The 16081-nt window shown below is 39.1% G+C and overlaps 1 protein-coding gene across 1 annotated transcript in view; it reads right to left on the reverse strand.

Annotated features, from left to right (window-relative positions):
* Nucleotides 1–16074, reverse strand: part of LOC124156275 (long-chain fatty acid transport protein 1) — an 81096-nt gene extending 65022 nt beyond the window's left edge. The window contains exon 1 of the mRNA XM_046530713.1: nt 15808–16074. Within this exon, the coding sequence (XP_046386669.1) occupies nt 15808–15992 (185 nt within the window). The 5' untranslated portion in view covers nt 15993–16074. The remainder of the gene's footprint in view (nt 1–15807) is intronic.
* Between the last annotated feature and the right edge of the window lie 7 nt (nt 16075–16081).

Here is a 16081-nt window from a genome sequence, read left to right on the forward strand (position 1 = left end):
GAGGGGCAAGGGACGGCCCAGTATGTACGTACGGCGTAGTACATAGGGCAGGTTATTAATGGTATAAAAGGGAAGAAATACGTCACTGCGAAAAGGCTAGCAGGTACGAGAGCAAAATGGAGAGATGCGCCAGACCAATCTTACGATTGTTGATCTATGACGATTAATTTTTATATTAGAGATACAATCAAATGAAGTAAAAAGGTCAACTAAATATACCCTGATATATCAAGTAGACAAAGTAAGTTACGAACGAACATTAAGCCACAAAGTAGGCAAACAATGACCTCTCGGAAGGGAGTGACACGTCCTCTTAATGATATCACATATTACATAGGGTCGGCACGAAATACATGACTTCATTCCACTGCTCGTTCTACTGACTTTACTGGGGAGCTTCGAGACAGAAAAAAGTATATACACATGGCACGAGCAGAGATCTCGTTGGTGATTAAGGGGTTATCGAAAGGGTGTGTAAATAAATACCCAACGCTTGAATGTCTGCTTCCTGACCAAAGGCCAAAGGCGTGGTGGCTAAGTAGATATAGCACTCGGCTACCTACTTCGGGTTCTATTCAAAGAGAATTCTTTGGACGACCGAAACCCAAAGTCCTCAGCAGTAAGATAAACCGTCAGAAATTTCAGTTGGGGAATTCGTGGTAATATTAGAAGGAATATCACGCGTTTATAAAATTTGTCTTATGTTAGTCCTTAAACTTGAAAGGAAAAATGAAGCAGCGCGCCGCAGCGCACACTTGATGAGTGGTTTTATTACAAAAAACGCACCAAAAAGAAACGCACTGGAATATTTACAGCAAGGAGCAATTGATAACCTTCCATTTATCGTGATTTCACTGTCAGCATTGCGTCACCCTCTAAGAGAACAGCCGCGGAAGAGAAGCGATGAGACATGTCGCCGATTTCTCAAAACCGAGCATTGCTGCTAAAAATATGCTCATTGATGGACTTGGATACCTAGATTTAAAACACCGCAGCTGATGCTTTTCCTTAACACGATTGCCGCAATACAGTCTATTCCGCGCATTCATGTAAAATGAACGAATGGTTCCCCGCGAAAATATAGATTACAACATTTGAGATGCACGTAAAAGAAAAAGTGCGATCACAAATATCCTTTTTGTCTAAAATTTTAAACCTATAAGGGAGTATACAATTGAACTTATGGTGTCACAACCGATAAGTTTCAAAATAGTCATGTACGCTTGCGGTGGAGATTATAAGTAACAGTTTCTTAAGACCGCAAAAATATTCTGCTCAGGGGAGGTTACGGTAGCAGGAGATCAAAAATAACTCGACAGTAAAGGAGCATGGCACTGCCACAGTAAGGTGAATTCCAGGAATAACAGAGGAAAATGAGGGCGTACCGTGCGCATTATTCAGTGGAAAAGGAATGCAGTAATGCTGACGAAGCCATTGCTGTCAAGTCTCACAGTATTTCATTCGTGCTTGGTGCATGTGGCAACTGGATCTGTTTACTTGGCTCTAGGAACTTCTTGTCAACATTCTGATGATAAGCATCCTCTTCATAAACTGAGGCAACCAACGCGAAAAGCTTTGCTTTATTTACCGACAATCTCAATTACTTCAGCACGTGGAGCGTGTATCGTGACGCGAACCCATCGATATAAAGTTAAAGATATGTAAGGTATTAACAGAATAGAGCGCGGCCACGTAAGAGATAGCCAAAAAATGAAGCCAACACCGCCATATCGTTGGACGCATTGTCGCCGATATTGAGTTGAATTAAACTGGTTTTTCGCCTTTTTGCGAATTTCTTTAGTTTATGTAAGGTATTAACGGCTTGGAAGTAATTTGGAAACTTTCGTATGTTTCACCATTGATTTAAAATTATAAAAAAAGTTTCAGTAGGTGCCCGGCAGACTATACAGCATCAATCTAGGAGAATCTATCTATGATTCTATTGAAGAAAAAATAAATATTTTCCTTAATTTGGCAAGTTTTGATGAATTAAAAAAAGAGAATTTCTATCCTAAGCAATTTAATCAAATTTCTATATGTAACTGTTCAATTCAAATTCCCCAGTTGTTGAGTGATATCTTCAGAAGAAACTCTACACGAAGATTTCGCATACCAAATGATGCTTTAGTTCAGCATTTCCCCTGTCGTTTCCACTCTGATTTCCCTGACTCTGGTTTAAATACTTCCCGTAATATTCGCTATCGATTATTTTTACGGTGGGCTATCTGAAAAATGTACTCGATCAAAACGCATCTATGCGGTAAATACACTGATTTTATCATTTGTCGGTTAAATCCATTAGAGGGTTTTATCAATGAAATCGACTGATTTCCCACACTTGTTTTCCATTTTTTTCCAAAACTATTCAGCCCTTCATGAATTTCAGAGCTGCCGCATCATTACCAGAGCATGTGCGTACTGTGGTGAGTACTTTGGTCTACGACATGGGTTAAGAGTAGACAATGTCGAGAAGGTATTTAGAAAAGGGATTTTGTGAGCATTGTGGGGACAGGTAAATTACCAGTCAATACAAGCTGTATAAGTATTTGTTCATTTAAGGGGGCGACCGAAATTTGATCCAACTGCAAAAGTAAAAAAAAAATCGGATAGAACAAAAGGTACTTTGTCTCGATAATCATGAAATAATCACGGCATTTTAATTTCATTTGAAATCTCATTATTATCGAGACACCTAGAAAAGGTTCAAAATTATTATCCTACCTTTCGTGAATACGATAATAGGGTGGTTTCCTATTTTTTTCATTGCCTAAATCGAAAGATTATTACTCCTGGAGTACGTATTTCACGCTTTTAGGTTTTTAAATGACAATAGGTATCTATTTTTCGCGATTAAATGAAAAGTGAAAATTTTCAAGTGCGCGAAAACGCGACGGCTAAGTATGAATGCCGGGAAAACTCCGTGTGACGTCGTTCTGGTTCCCGCTGCCGCAAGTGAGGTGACCTTGGGGCGAGGCTTTGAGCGCTGATACGACACAGGATGCTAGCAGGTAGCAGAGTACCATGCTAGCTGGTAGCGCTTGGCTTAAATAAGGATTATTAATACCTTATCAAACGAAGAAAACTTTCCGACCTTAGCCAGTTTTAATAGGTGATTATTAAGACATGTTTCCCTGAGCTCTGTGCCTCATGCATGCATTGGTAACCTCAGACGATGTATAACTCCTATCCTCTCGTGTAGAAACTAGGTCCCTGTGACGTCACGTGGAGTGGCATCGCATGGGCGCCAATCTGGCCTTTTTTCAAATCAGGATAAAATTGATCATTGCCATTCGTCTGAACCGTATTTATAAAACCAAATAATTTGTATATTATGAATACACTAATGGTGGGTAACGAATCGCAATCAATGCCAATCGATTAATCGATGAGATACTTTAATGTGAATAAATGGGCAACTACTTTCCGTTTTCCACGCAGTAAGCATTCTACTTCAGCAATGGATAGTGGGCCGACGGGGCCGATCTACTCCAGTCCAGAACGAACAGAATTTAAGATTTGCAACTTACCAATAATACGCAAAAATTCAATTTTAGAATCTATTTATCCAAGTTTACGTAACATTAAATATAACTCAATGGGATTTGGCTGTGGAGGAGGTTAAAGACACTGAAATGGGTTGTTCAAGTGAGAAAGGAGGAGGAGCTGGAAAGAGCTGGGGAGTACAGGACATCATTGAAAAACAATAAAAAAAGAAAGGGGAATTGCATATCTATGATGTTTGAAACCTGCCAGTGGGCAGACAACCAGTTGACGATGATACCTCTACTTATCTCTTGAAGAATGAAGAGACCAATATATTTTGGCACTATCTTTTGGAAAGAATAAAACTCGTCACACAGACGTTTGGGATGAAATTAGACCTCATGCTTTCCCCACAAATGCTATCCATTAAAGTGATATATTTTTTTAACCAGAATTAATAGGGTCCTTCTCCTAGGCCTTAGCGAACAGCAATTTCTTGGGACAATACCGTAGATGGATGGGAGGTGTAAGATTTAACGAAAACAATCTTTTAAATTCAGCCATTTTCTTATAACTTCAAAATAATTGCAATAAAAAATATCAATAAAATAATGATATCAAAATAATATGAATAAAAAAATGCTAAATTTGCCGCCCATTTTTTATGAGTTAATGACGTCATTGAAGTTCTGTCTCATAAATTCGTTCGGGTACACCCGATTCTTAACGGAAAGAATCACCCATTAGAGTGTTAATGAAAACGAATCACGTGAGACGGATGCGCGTGGCCGAGAAGTAGCAGAGAAGCTGTGAGCCGTTCGGCAAGAGTCAGTGACGTCACGAACTAATCTTCGAAAGCGGGTAAGTAGAGATTATCTCTCTGAGTAGACGACGGATTGAAACACGAAAAAATAAATATCTCTTCATTTGTAAAAACTATCTAAACTGATATTAATAAAAAAATTGTGAACAAACCCATAACTGAACTAATGCCAACTTTTCGATGGTTGAGTCGCCTCGCAAAGAGAGACTTGGAAACGTTGCTTGACAATTATGGAGGTATGCTCGCGACTGCGGAATTTAAAAGAAATACTTTTCGAATATGCTGTAAAAGTATATTACCATCATAGACGAAATCTATCGTGGTTAAAAGGGCAACGTTTTACCCTTTCCCCAGTTATTTGAGCCGATCGGAGTCCCATTACCATTCAACTAACGTAATTTGACTTATATTGCAACATCCACATGCTAATAACTCAAAAAGTGGTCCAGGCGTGAGACAAAATTTTATTTTTATAATGTATCTTAAGTTATAACGAATATTAAATATTTTTTGTCAAAAAAGCAAGTATACTTAGGCGTTAATAAGCAATTTCGTATGTTCGGACAAGCATATCTATTATGCAGATTTTCCAAAGCAACTTCTAGAAAATTTAGCACGGAAAGCCTAGATTTTGTGCCCATCACTGGATTAAGTATATTTAAAAGAACACAGTTTGAAATTTTAATGAAATTGACATACCTAAGCTTAGTTACTTGGACCGTTAGCCTAAGCACGATGGGCGAAAGGTAGCAATAATACTGAGAAACTAATCCGGTGGAAAATTCGTACAGCCTTCATCGGATCCATAATAAATGCATCTGATAATCGGGACATTATATTTTCTTCATCCACCCTCGCCCACCCACAGCAAACAGCGGAGCAGGGAGTATATGCATAAGCTAGAACGCAATATCCATCTCCATTTGCAGGTGTTCACCTGCTCACGCCCATTAAAGAAAGGCACTCACAAGTACCCACACTCATTGAAGCGCAACTGACGCCGCGGCGCGCCGTGTATTTGCGGGAAGATCCACACCTTCGCTTCGATAACTCTTTATGGAGGCGCTAATAACTCCAGCTATCAGCTCGCGAAAGCGATTCGACATCAAAGAGACGAACAAGATAGATTGAGGTAGGCTTCTTGGCTGACTTGGACATTTTTCCTGCGTCGAGCGGCAATACTTAAAAAGCACGATTCATTCGGAAAATGTGCTGAGAGCATTTAGTCAAATATTATTTTGTAAATTAAAAAAAATCTATCAAAAAACTATTCAAGCACGTCTATGAAAGGAGTTTGGCATTTCCTAAAAAAATGTTGGGTATATTTTCTCATGGTTCAGAATTTCATGGATTTTCAGATCACATTGAATCAACGCAAGTAAGAGTCTACCTAATCTATAAATTGGTTGTTTCATAAAAGATAACCGAGTACCCTCAAAAATTTTTAAAGTTCATTATATATTCTTCAAGTTTGTTCATGTATCCATCGATTATGAAACATGGACATTCCCAATCTAAATTACCAAGATGCGTTAATATTGTACAGCTACTATAATCCGATTCACTCATATTATCGTACTCTCTCCCCCTAAAATCAAAATAAAAATTATAGGACATGCTAATCATTTCCTTTGAAAACACTCAAAATTACTAAAGCATGTGCTCGAAACCTTTCGTGCTGCATGAAAAAATATCGGATGTTATTATGACCTGTTGGGTGCCATTAACTCTTGGAAACTTATTTCGCAGTCATTTATGTGTTATTTCGCAGTCATATTTTAATCGGGTTTTAATAGCAGCTATGTAAAAGTAGCAAAAAGTACGAAAATTTTCACTGCAATTTAATGAGTATATCAAGAAAATATTGGAGAAATCTACCCGCATTCTCAATTAAAACTTATCGATGCTGACCAAATCTTGTGAATTAACAAAAGCCGCCCTATTTTTTTCGTAAGGGGTCCTTCCAATACCTCACCCCACTTTATTCAACCGACATCTGAGGTCTTCATCCACTGGCTGACTTAATAGAGACGAAATGATCCCACTTCTTGGTGGAACTATAGTTCTCACTTCTTCTGTTTGGTTTCACGTACCTATGTGCATTAACAGAGCTCTTATCTGTGACTCAAAAGGTAAAGGATCGTCTGCGGTTCAATGTGAGACTTCTAAGAAAGCCATGATCTTAGAAAACGCCATCACCATTTCCGTAATTTGCTCTTACTGACTTCAATGACTCAGTATTGACGGGTAAAATAGTGTTGGTCATAATAACGCCAGCGGGGAAGGTGGTGAAAAATATGCTAATGAAAACACAACTTTCCTACAGGCATATTATACAGCATATGTAACATTCATCTCTCTCAGTTTCTCTACAACGAAATTCCATGACGAACATTTTCGTGCGTTAAGAATATAAATCCAGACCTAAAACATGAAAACATAGTGTTTATTTCACATCCAAGGTCCCAGTTGACGAATGAAACAATAATCTCCCATAATTATCGTACGTTTTCAACGACATTATACTCGATCATATTCGTATTATAAATACTCAAAAGCGACTGAAACGTATAAATACCTTTTTTCAACACGCAACGATAATCTTTAACACAAATTAAAACACCCACATTTTGGCGTAAAGTATGAATATGGCAATACTTAATTGCTTAAATTACTGTTGATTACAAAATACCTTCCATACACGAATCACAGCATTAATGGAAACTCGGCCTGAGAAATGTAGAAGGAAAAATAATTTCGAGCAGATAGAAAACATTTGAGGCAAAAGTTATTTTTTTTAAGCTCATGAACACTCTATTCCAGTGCAGTGATCTATTGTTTTTGTCTAGGAAAAACCAAATCTGTGGTGTAAACTCGTTCATTTTGAAAAAGTCAGCGGATTGTGTCACCTTGGCGATTGCGATAAAAGCGAAAAAGGAAAATTTTGTTGCAAATCCAACTTCGGCCACCAACTCACTTTCCCAATTACCCAGTTTTCCACCCCTAGCGGAATTAACGCTACAGATGAGGCTTTCACACTAAAATTTCTCCCTAATTACTACAAATAAGTAATGCTGCTTAGTGCAAATATCAGCCACAAAGGAATAAAAAGAAAATGTTTTTAATAGGTACCTAATGAAAAGAGTTCATTGCCGATGGAGTGTATCGATTCATTTCTTCTTTCAAAATATAAATTAATCAGAATAACTGAGTGACGAGTAACTATGGGCTAACGCATGGAAGGACAACGGGTGTCTTATCCCACTCCAATCCCCGACAAGCGTGCACCATAAAAACTTGGAAGGAAGTTGTGCAGGTCTTTTTTCCGGCAATTCTCAGCGTCCACTAATATCAATTCTTTGAAGTATGTATCGAGGCGGATGATAATTTAAAAAACAAGAAAATAACGCTCTTCAAAAACCCTTAATCGGCATCAAAACTTCTGTGTGCATTACATAGGGGGGCAGAGAGTGATTAACTTTGATGTTAGGGTGAAATAAATTCTACAGCAATTCGAAAAATATGGCGTAAAATGGCACCCCCTAAAATAGAAATTATACGATTGTCTTCGCTGGGGGAAGGGGAAGGAAAAAAGTACAAAATATAGTCTCCCCCCGCCCCCCAAACTCTGACGTCTGCATCCGCTCCTCCACGTGACTCATTCCAATGAAACATTAATTGCAACTTTTACAAGAGAAGCAGCCATTTAAGTCAATAAAAATGACACTCTTGGCGGTCTGAAGTAGTATCATCGATAGGCGAGGAAAATAATGGCTTGGTATCTAGCAATTAGAGCCAGCAAGACTCACTTGAATCTATCGTTGCGTGATCATTATCAGTATATGCTGGGAAAATACACTGAATTTACTTTAAGCTATTTCTTCACATGATTTTTAGGAAAGCGGTAGAAATAGCACATCAAATTCACGTTGTTTTTCTTATCTTATGGCAATTTTCTAAGTCACTGAGATTGACAGAAACTTTATTTACTGTTTTACACAGAACTATTTCAAGAGGTTTTTTTTAACACCTGAAGGTGTGATCACTACAGTTCCACACAGTTAAACTCCAAAGTTCAAAACGCAATAGTCGTCCAGATTCGCTATTAGGTGGAAGTGATAAGACTATAAGGGGATACGGCATTTTGCCTGGTTAGACGGTGCTTCAACAAGAACGAGTGAACGTTTAAATGCATGAACGCGAGAGTGAACGCCAAAATGCACCGAGTAACCACTCAAATTTCACGAATGCATGCACAGAAAATAGATCCTGTTCTAATTTGGTTCATGCATTCGCACATGTTATTTTCCAGTTCACCATAATCGTTCATGCACATAGATATTAACCCGTATGGTTTAAAAGTAGCCTAACGCAAAAAAGAGCTAAGTTTTATTTAGAAGGAGGCGCAGGTCGAAATTGTGAGCATGACCTCTGTTTTTCCGCAGGACTGGAATGCATTGGGTACACGATGCGGGACTTTCTCACAAAAAGTTCTCATCTCACTTTAAACTATATTTTGACGATTTTTTCTCGTTTTTTTACTTCTGAATCATACAATCACTTTTCCATGCACAAGGATGAATAGTGATCATTTAGGATCCGTTTTTCAAAATATAACAAAAGCCATCGATAGGTACAAATTGTTATTTGTGTAATAACAGGGTACTTCTACAGTCTTGCAACTAAAAATAATAAAAATGCTTCCAAAAAGGTGATATTAGCATTAAAATTGCTACCGAGCTCTTACTAGTTTTAAAGATTTCACGTTCTTGCTCATAGATGTAAAACGCGACGGCCAGTGAGGTGTTTATATGATAGTAAAAGGGATAGTGATCTCCATAATTGACATTTTGTCTGAATCTATTCAAGTAAATTGATACAGGCTGAAGTGATACACACTAAAAAACTCAGAAAATGTATTATTTCCTGACGACTAATATCATGTCTTATAGAGAACATTTATGCGCCCACATAAAACCAACTTCTTATAAGAATATACTGATTATTTAACTATACTGAATAGTAAAATGTGTAAATAAAACTTTGTTGGTTGTGTAGGTTAGACTGTAAGCCTCGGATTCAGCGGTAGTAAAATGCAAGAACACCGGCGGACGTAAGCAATGGACTTCACTCTGCGATAACGGACCGAAGTAAATGCAGTATGACGTGTACGCGGAAGCCTTTATCGGGAATTCTAGGAGACACTACACACAGGGGAATGACATGGCAGGAACGTGAAACACATTCACTCATAACAGCATTGCGAGGAAAAGCAGTCTTGACAACGATAGCAAAATCATCTCGAGGGATAACTCCAAGTGTGCGCGTACTATCAGGGACGCAGCGAGGGAAAAACTTAAGACAATGGAACCGACAGCTTTACCCATTGAATACAGATGCTAACAACCCTGTCCATTCAATGGTTCAAACTTATTTGTTTTGATGAGAAATTCTGCTTGAAGATATTTCAAAGCAAAGAATTTTATGATGTTATATATTTCCCAATGTTTATAATGGTTAAATATCCACAATCAATGAGAGCATTAAAGTCGGGATCCCATGTTTTGAAATTCCGTCTTAATGATGACGATTGAGAAACTTGACGCATCATTCATTCAGCAGGTAAGTTTACGAGTTAGTTACGAGATTATATCATTTCATGAACGGCTTGTCTGACAAAGTAAAGAATTCAAAGGGGTGATTAAACTTCACATACCTTACCCTCATAAATCTTAGACTAATTGTAAGTTCGCGAATGAAGTCAAATTTTTGCGGAGAGATGTCGTGGAACAAGATACATGATATACGTTGATCATTATGTATGAACAGTATAATGATCAATGAAGATATCGTATTGCCCACAAATTTTATCAACAGCGTACCACACCTGAATTTAGTACCCGATGATGATTGTATAGCAATTGAAACACGTGTAGTATGCTGTGAATAAAATTTGTGGGCCATACGATATCTTCGTTGATCATAAGTTCGCAAAGGTAGTAAATTATGAACTCCAAAGACTGTCAATTTTTGTTAAAGAGTTTTGATAAACTCGAAAAATGCACTGGCGTTTTTAACAGAAAAAAATCGATTTCACGGAAAATATTTGTAAAAATGAAATTGGTACTTTATCCGTAATAAACGAAAGTGGACGGTAGGAGTTTCCTCGCGTCGGCCGCTTGAGTAAGGACCCATAAAAAATATTCAGCTACGAAATACGAGAGGCAGAGACGAATCCAGGCATAAATAGTGGGGGCCTAGGTAAAATGCAATACATAAGGAATAATACACGTGGTTAACGAACAGTTAAATTTTAAAATTTTCGAAAATTTCTCGTAGACAAATTTTGCGTTTTAAAGGATTACTTTATATTTATCTCCTTACGGCGTACTGGGAGTATCTTTGGTGCCATTTCTTTCAAAGAAAAACCATTCTACCACGGACGAACGAACATCAGGCTCTTATCTAAAAACGATTGTAAAAAATAGATGGCATATCTCCACCTCCGTCCGGTCTTAAAATAGATATTGGCAATTAATAATTACGAAAAAATGGCAAGAAAAGCGTTTTATGGGTATTCTTAATAACTCGAATGATATAAATTATTCGTATACTTAACTTTGTATACTACTGAACAAAGAGACGACGAGAATGATAAGCATCAAGTGACTCGGCAATGCAGCGCATGGTGCGGTCAAATAGAAGCAAACAGGAAATCTGCAAGGCACGGTCCGGCGTGTACGCTGCTTCTGGTTACGCCACGTTCCATTTACCTGCTTTCATACCCCCTTATCGCAGAATAACGTTTACAGTACACTATCATCGGTGTTCGACATTTCCAGGGCTGTTTGCAAAGACTTGGAGGCGGGAAGCCGTGGCGGATCCAGGATAGGACAAGGTAGGTGGGGGGGGGGGGGGAGGTAGGGTATAACCTCATAGCAGTTGTGGAGGTCCGGAAAAAATTATTACGTTATCTAGTGTAAGTTGGATACCCCAGAGCAAGGGCATAGCGACGGGGGGGCGGACACGACCCGGTGGGTTAAGGGAGGTGGAACCCCCTTTTTGTGGGAAAAATGTGAGAATTTTTATCTCTAGTATTCACATTTTATGCTATTTTGGCACTTAAAATTACACAATTGATGGGTCGTCGGGAAGCTATTTTGATAAAAACATATAGTTGAAGTAGAATAAATGTGTGATACATGATAATATTTTTTTGATAAAATTAATTTGCTTGGCGCCTGTCCCCCCTGGTTACGACACTGCCCTAAAAGGGAGGGAGCTATGGCCCCGCCTTGCCCCTATCTGGATCCGCCATAGCTTATACCTAAACATACCATATTGACATCAATGATTTTGATTGTCCAAAAAGAAGAGTCGATGGTCTTTCTGGGAGTCATATGCTCTCTCAAAAAAAGTAAATGCTCGTGGTACCTAAATAAGGAAGGTATGGACGTAGATCTAGAAAAAATATCGATATGAAATTCAGTTTATAGTTAATCAATTTGGCTAGTAAAGCAAGAAAATCTGGCCGGAAGGAAAGCATGTCGACGACCACGAGGGAAACGCCGCCGAATTGAGTATTACTTGCAAACTGGCGAAATAGTTTTTCTTCCGAAATAATAAATGCAAAGCAGGCAGCAGGAAAAAATCATTTCAGCTTGTGTAAACTATCCTTGCGGATCATTGACTTCGAGGTAGGCGCCGCCGAAAACGAACCCGGCCATTGGCTCAGTTGGAAATCATACATGTATCTCCCAGAATACTTTTGGTACAATAATAAATACTCAATTCTCAATCTCAGTTTACACTTCTTAATCCTTGGAAATCAATTTGTACTTAGGTTCTATAGTGACCAATAAGCGACGTAGAGACCATTTAGGCGTGGATATCGCAAAACATCCTGCTGGGTGCCGTCGACAGCGAATTTTTACTGTCGACACCTATGTCTGCTTTGACCGAGTTGGGCAGATTAGAAAAATATAAAAGCCAGCGACCAACATTTTCCATAAAATAGCTCATATAAAATCATCAATGGAGTCAGGATTCAAAGTAGTGAAGGGTTTCAATAAAATACATACTGGTGCACTTCACAAAAATTTTCATCGTGCAACGCGTTTCAATTCTCAGAGTAATCCTAAAGTGCAACTATCGCACTCATTACTCACTCTATGACTCATAACTTTTGACAATGACTCATGTGATTTAAGGGGAAAGTGTGCCGGCAGTTCAATCAAATAAAATTTAGAAGATTTCACCTAAGTGTTTCACGAAAGATGCTAACATCCTCAAAAAACAAATCCAGAGAGTATTAACTTCGTTGGCGACAATTTTGCATTTTACGGACTACCACCGATAACAGATAACCTAAGAGAGAGAGAGAGCGACAAAAACTGCGACTCTGCAGCCGTCAACATACATCTCATATTCACGAATCTAACAGTAAGTGAAAATTACGCTTTTAAATTCGGCGATTGGGGAAGAGTAGTGTAATTAAAGACCTCTCAACTCTCACTTGAGTGGCAAACATTTTAATGCATCGGCCAGTGCCAAGAAAATACAAGTTTACCACATTGATTCCGCCTTCTATAAAACGTAATTTGTTAATACTTTGGAATTAAATCGCCAGAACAAATACAGTTTCTTCAAACTGAGACCGACCAGCGCCCAAGTTAGCGTCGAACAGAGAGAACTGATCTATGGTTAATTTTCTTCTGATTGGAAGTCTCATCAGCGAGCTACGATGGTTTACACTGCAGAAAATTTGTATTTAGTATTTTAGCCTACAAAGTGAACTCTGAACGGATTGCACCACCGCTGGCAAATAAAAACTGACTAGCGACTTTCTCCATGAAATATTAGCAGGGGTGCCGACTTGAAAAATAGATTGAGGGGCCCATGCCGGGTACCTTGCCCCGGTAAATTTTATAAGTAGTGAATTTGAAGTTTTTTAAGCATTTTAGAGGAGTCATATGATCAAAATTAGTACCCTCATATCTCGAATCTCGATATCTGGACACTACGGGGAAAATTGACTAGCCTCAGACATTTTTTCTTCAAATCTGTAACGAATTTTTGGGGGGGGGGGGCTCGGGCCTCCTCAGGCCCCATGGAGTCGGCGCCACTGAATATTAGTAACGAAGAAGGCCCTTTGGATTGGTCGGTTTAATGAGATGAAAATAATTCGACCAAGTTTGCGACAGGAAATAAAGGATTCTAAAATTTAACTGTACAATAAATAAATTTAAAAACTAATTTTTATAATTCAGAAGAGGCTAATGAGTAGGGATAAACAAATTTTCTTTGGCTTCACCTAGAGCAGGTTCGATGACGCAATTTTTTTCTACGCAAAAAAATAAGTATTGAAAATTGAACAGCAAAAAAATTTACATTGACCTTAACTATCAGTCATCGAATGAAGTGGAAGAAACTATTAGCACTTTTTTCGATGCACAATAACATAATTTTTCGTCGCAGAATTTTCAATTTGAAACTTAGCAATGACGACGGTGTCATTATGAATAGAAGGCTTCCTTGATTGAGGGGCTAACGACAAGGAATAATGCTACCCGTGTCCACAGAAGCTCGCATTCACTATACATTTCAGTGAGTCGTAGGGACTGACCGATTGATGGCGGGGGATATTTAAAGATCTTTAAGGAGCACTGCCATCCGTCTCCTCGAGCGATGCACTAAGGCATCGGAATGTACCGGCGAAGACGGATTCCGACGGCGAAATGCGACGAGTAGGCGGGTGTGTAAATCTACCAAACTATTCGCGATTTCCATAAATAAATATGCTAGTAATATAAAAACAGCCTTTACAGCAGTCGTGAAGTGAAACTCCGATTTCACCTCCAATCTTCCGCAGGATAGATATATGCAGAACCGCCTGAATGGTATCTACATTTTAAACTAAGCATGTCCCGTTCCAACGACGAAACGTTAGCATGGAAGCTGACTCCAATCAAAAGTTTATCTTACACGCGTAGCTGGTAGGATAGTTTCGAAAATGAAGATAAAACCGCTAAGATAAATCAGATTTCATAAAGGAATAGGTAAGTAAGCACTTTTTAAAAAACTGAAACACTTTTCTCACTAGTACATGCAAACTACATATCAGAGCATTTTTTAAACTGGCACTGCAACACAGGTATTTCTCAGGGAAAAATTATTGATGGTTTTGCCATCCTTTTTACATTATTGTCTCTATGTAATCGTAACCAGAGCGATATGAGTGCTCGAAATAAAAATCAAGCTGCAATGGTGGAAAAACGATTCCGAATACGAAATTCCTTTTTCTGCTCTCGATATGCAGCCATTACGTCATTCACATAGCACTCAGCCGGGAGAAGTCCTCCGGTTTAAAAACAAATGACAGGGGGGAGCACCGAAGGGGTGTTTACAAATGAAGCACAATGCTTTTTGTATGAGGTTCATTGGAAGGTATTCCGGAACACAATCGGGTTCGGGGCGGAAATTAAAAACCCTTGGGATGCAGCGGCCATCGAGGAGCCGGCCTTGTTACACACCCCCCTCCCGAGACAGATGGTCACTTGTTCTGCCCTTCCGTTCCATGACTTGAAAACGCCCGTATCTTCTTCCTCATTCATCAATGGTGAACCACATCATCCCCTGCCCAACTCGCCTTTCTCGTCGCCGCCCCTCTCCCCAAACCTCGACCCTCTTTAAATCAGGCGTTAGTATTACGCCACCACAGACTGAAGTATACTACAGCGACTAGACGTCAAGTAGGTGACCCAGACTTCGGGTACCTGGCAATAGCATAAAAGCACCGCGATTCATGAAGTACAAGGCGCACTTAACGGACAAAGAAAAATAAAAACGCGAAGTAGAGCGGATATTTTTGAACATGTGCATCTACACGATGTTTACATTGACAGACCATAAACTTCACTAAACGTCTTAAGCTTAGAGAATGAATAAATTCAACGGCCTTACACCAATTAACCAGTGGATACTGATATCAGTAAGACTGACTGAGATAACAATACTGCCTTAATCAAGTAAATAATTAATTAATTTACTTCGCATGAGAAATTATTATGTTTTAGGTAAGTACAGCCAAGGCCCTAGTGAGCGAGGGAGTGGAATGTTTGGGAAATACGGTCTTGGGTGTAGTCCCTCCAAATCAACCCCCGTGGAATGAATACCCCCTCCCCTCCCCCACAGAAAAAAATATTTCAGACTACAACTTAGCGTACAACAATGATAAAATTATTAAATAACTTCAAGTTGAGCCCGATACGTAACACTTATCGGGATCTTCCTGACAGATATAACAGCTCCTTCAGATATACCATTTTAGGGGCGTTGACTGGACCGAAGCCGGTCAATGGATAAGAGAATTTCATTCTCACTCTCGGGCAGAAATTTGATTTGGTATAGTAAAAGGCATAATTCTGAAGGACGAGAATCACCGTATTTGTCTAAGATTTGTAACGCAAAAGCTTACGAGAGCAGAAACAGCGAGTACTCACTGAACATCTCGCGGTAGCGTCTTGTAGAGGATATAGAACCACCTGTAGCGTCGGCCTGTCGCGAAGAAAGTTGCCGCAGCCACGGTGAATACTTGTGCGGCGATGGGAAATCCGAATAGATACCATAATGCGATGATGAGAATGAATAACATCCGAAAAACCGACCAAGAACTTCGATTGTCCATGATGGTGAATTGGATGGAATTCCTCTGCAGTCGACTCGTGCCTCTCACGCGCGGTTTGTACAGTGAATCTCCTCTACGAAGGACCGACG

Source organism: Ischnura elegans, chromosome 3 (assembly GCF_921293095.1).
Source record: "Ischnura elegans chromosome 3, ioIscEleg1.1, whole genome shotgun sequence".
NCBI lineage: Eukaryota > Metazoa > Arthropoda > Insecta > Odonata > Coenagrionidae > Ischnura > Ischnura elegans.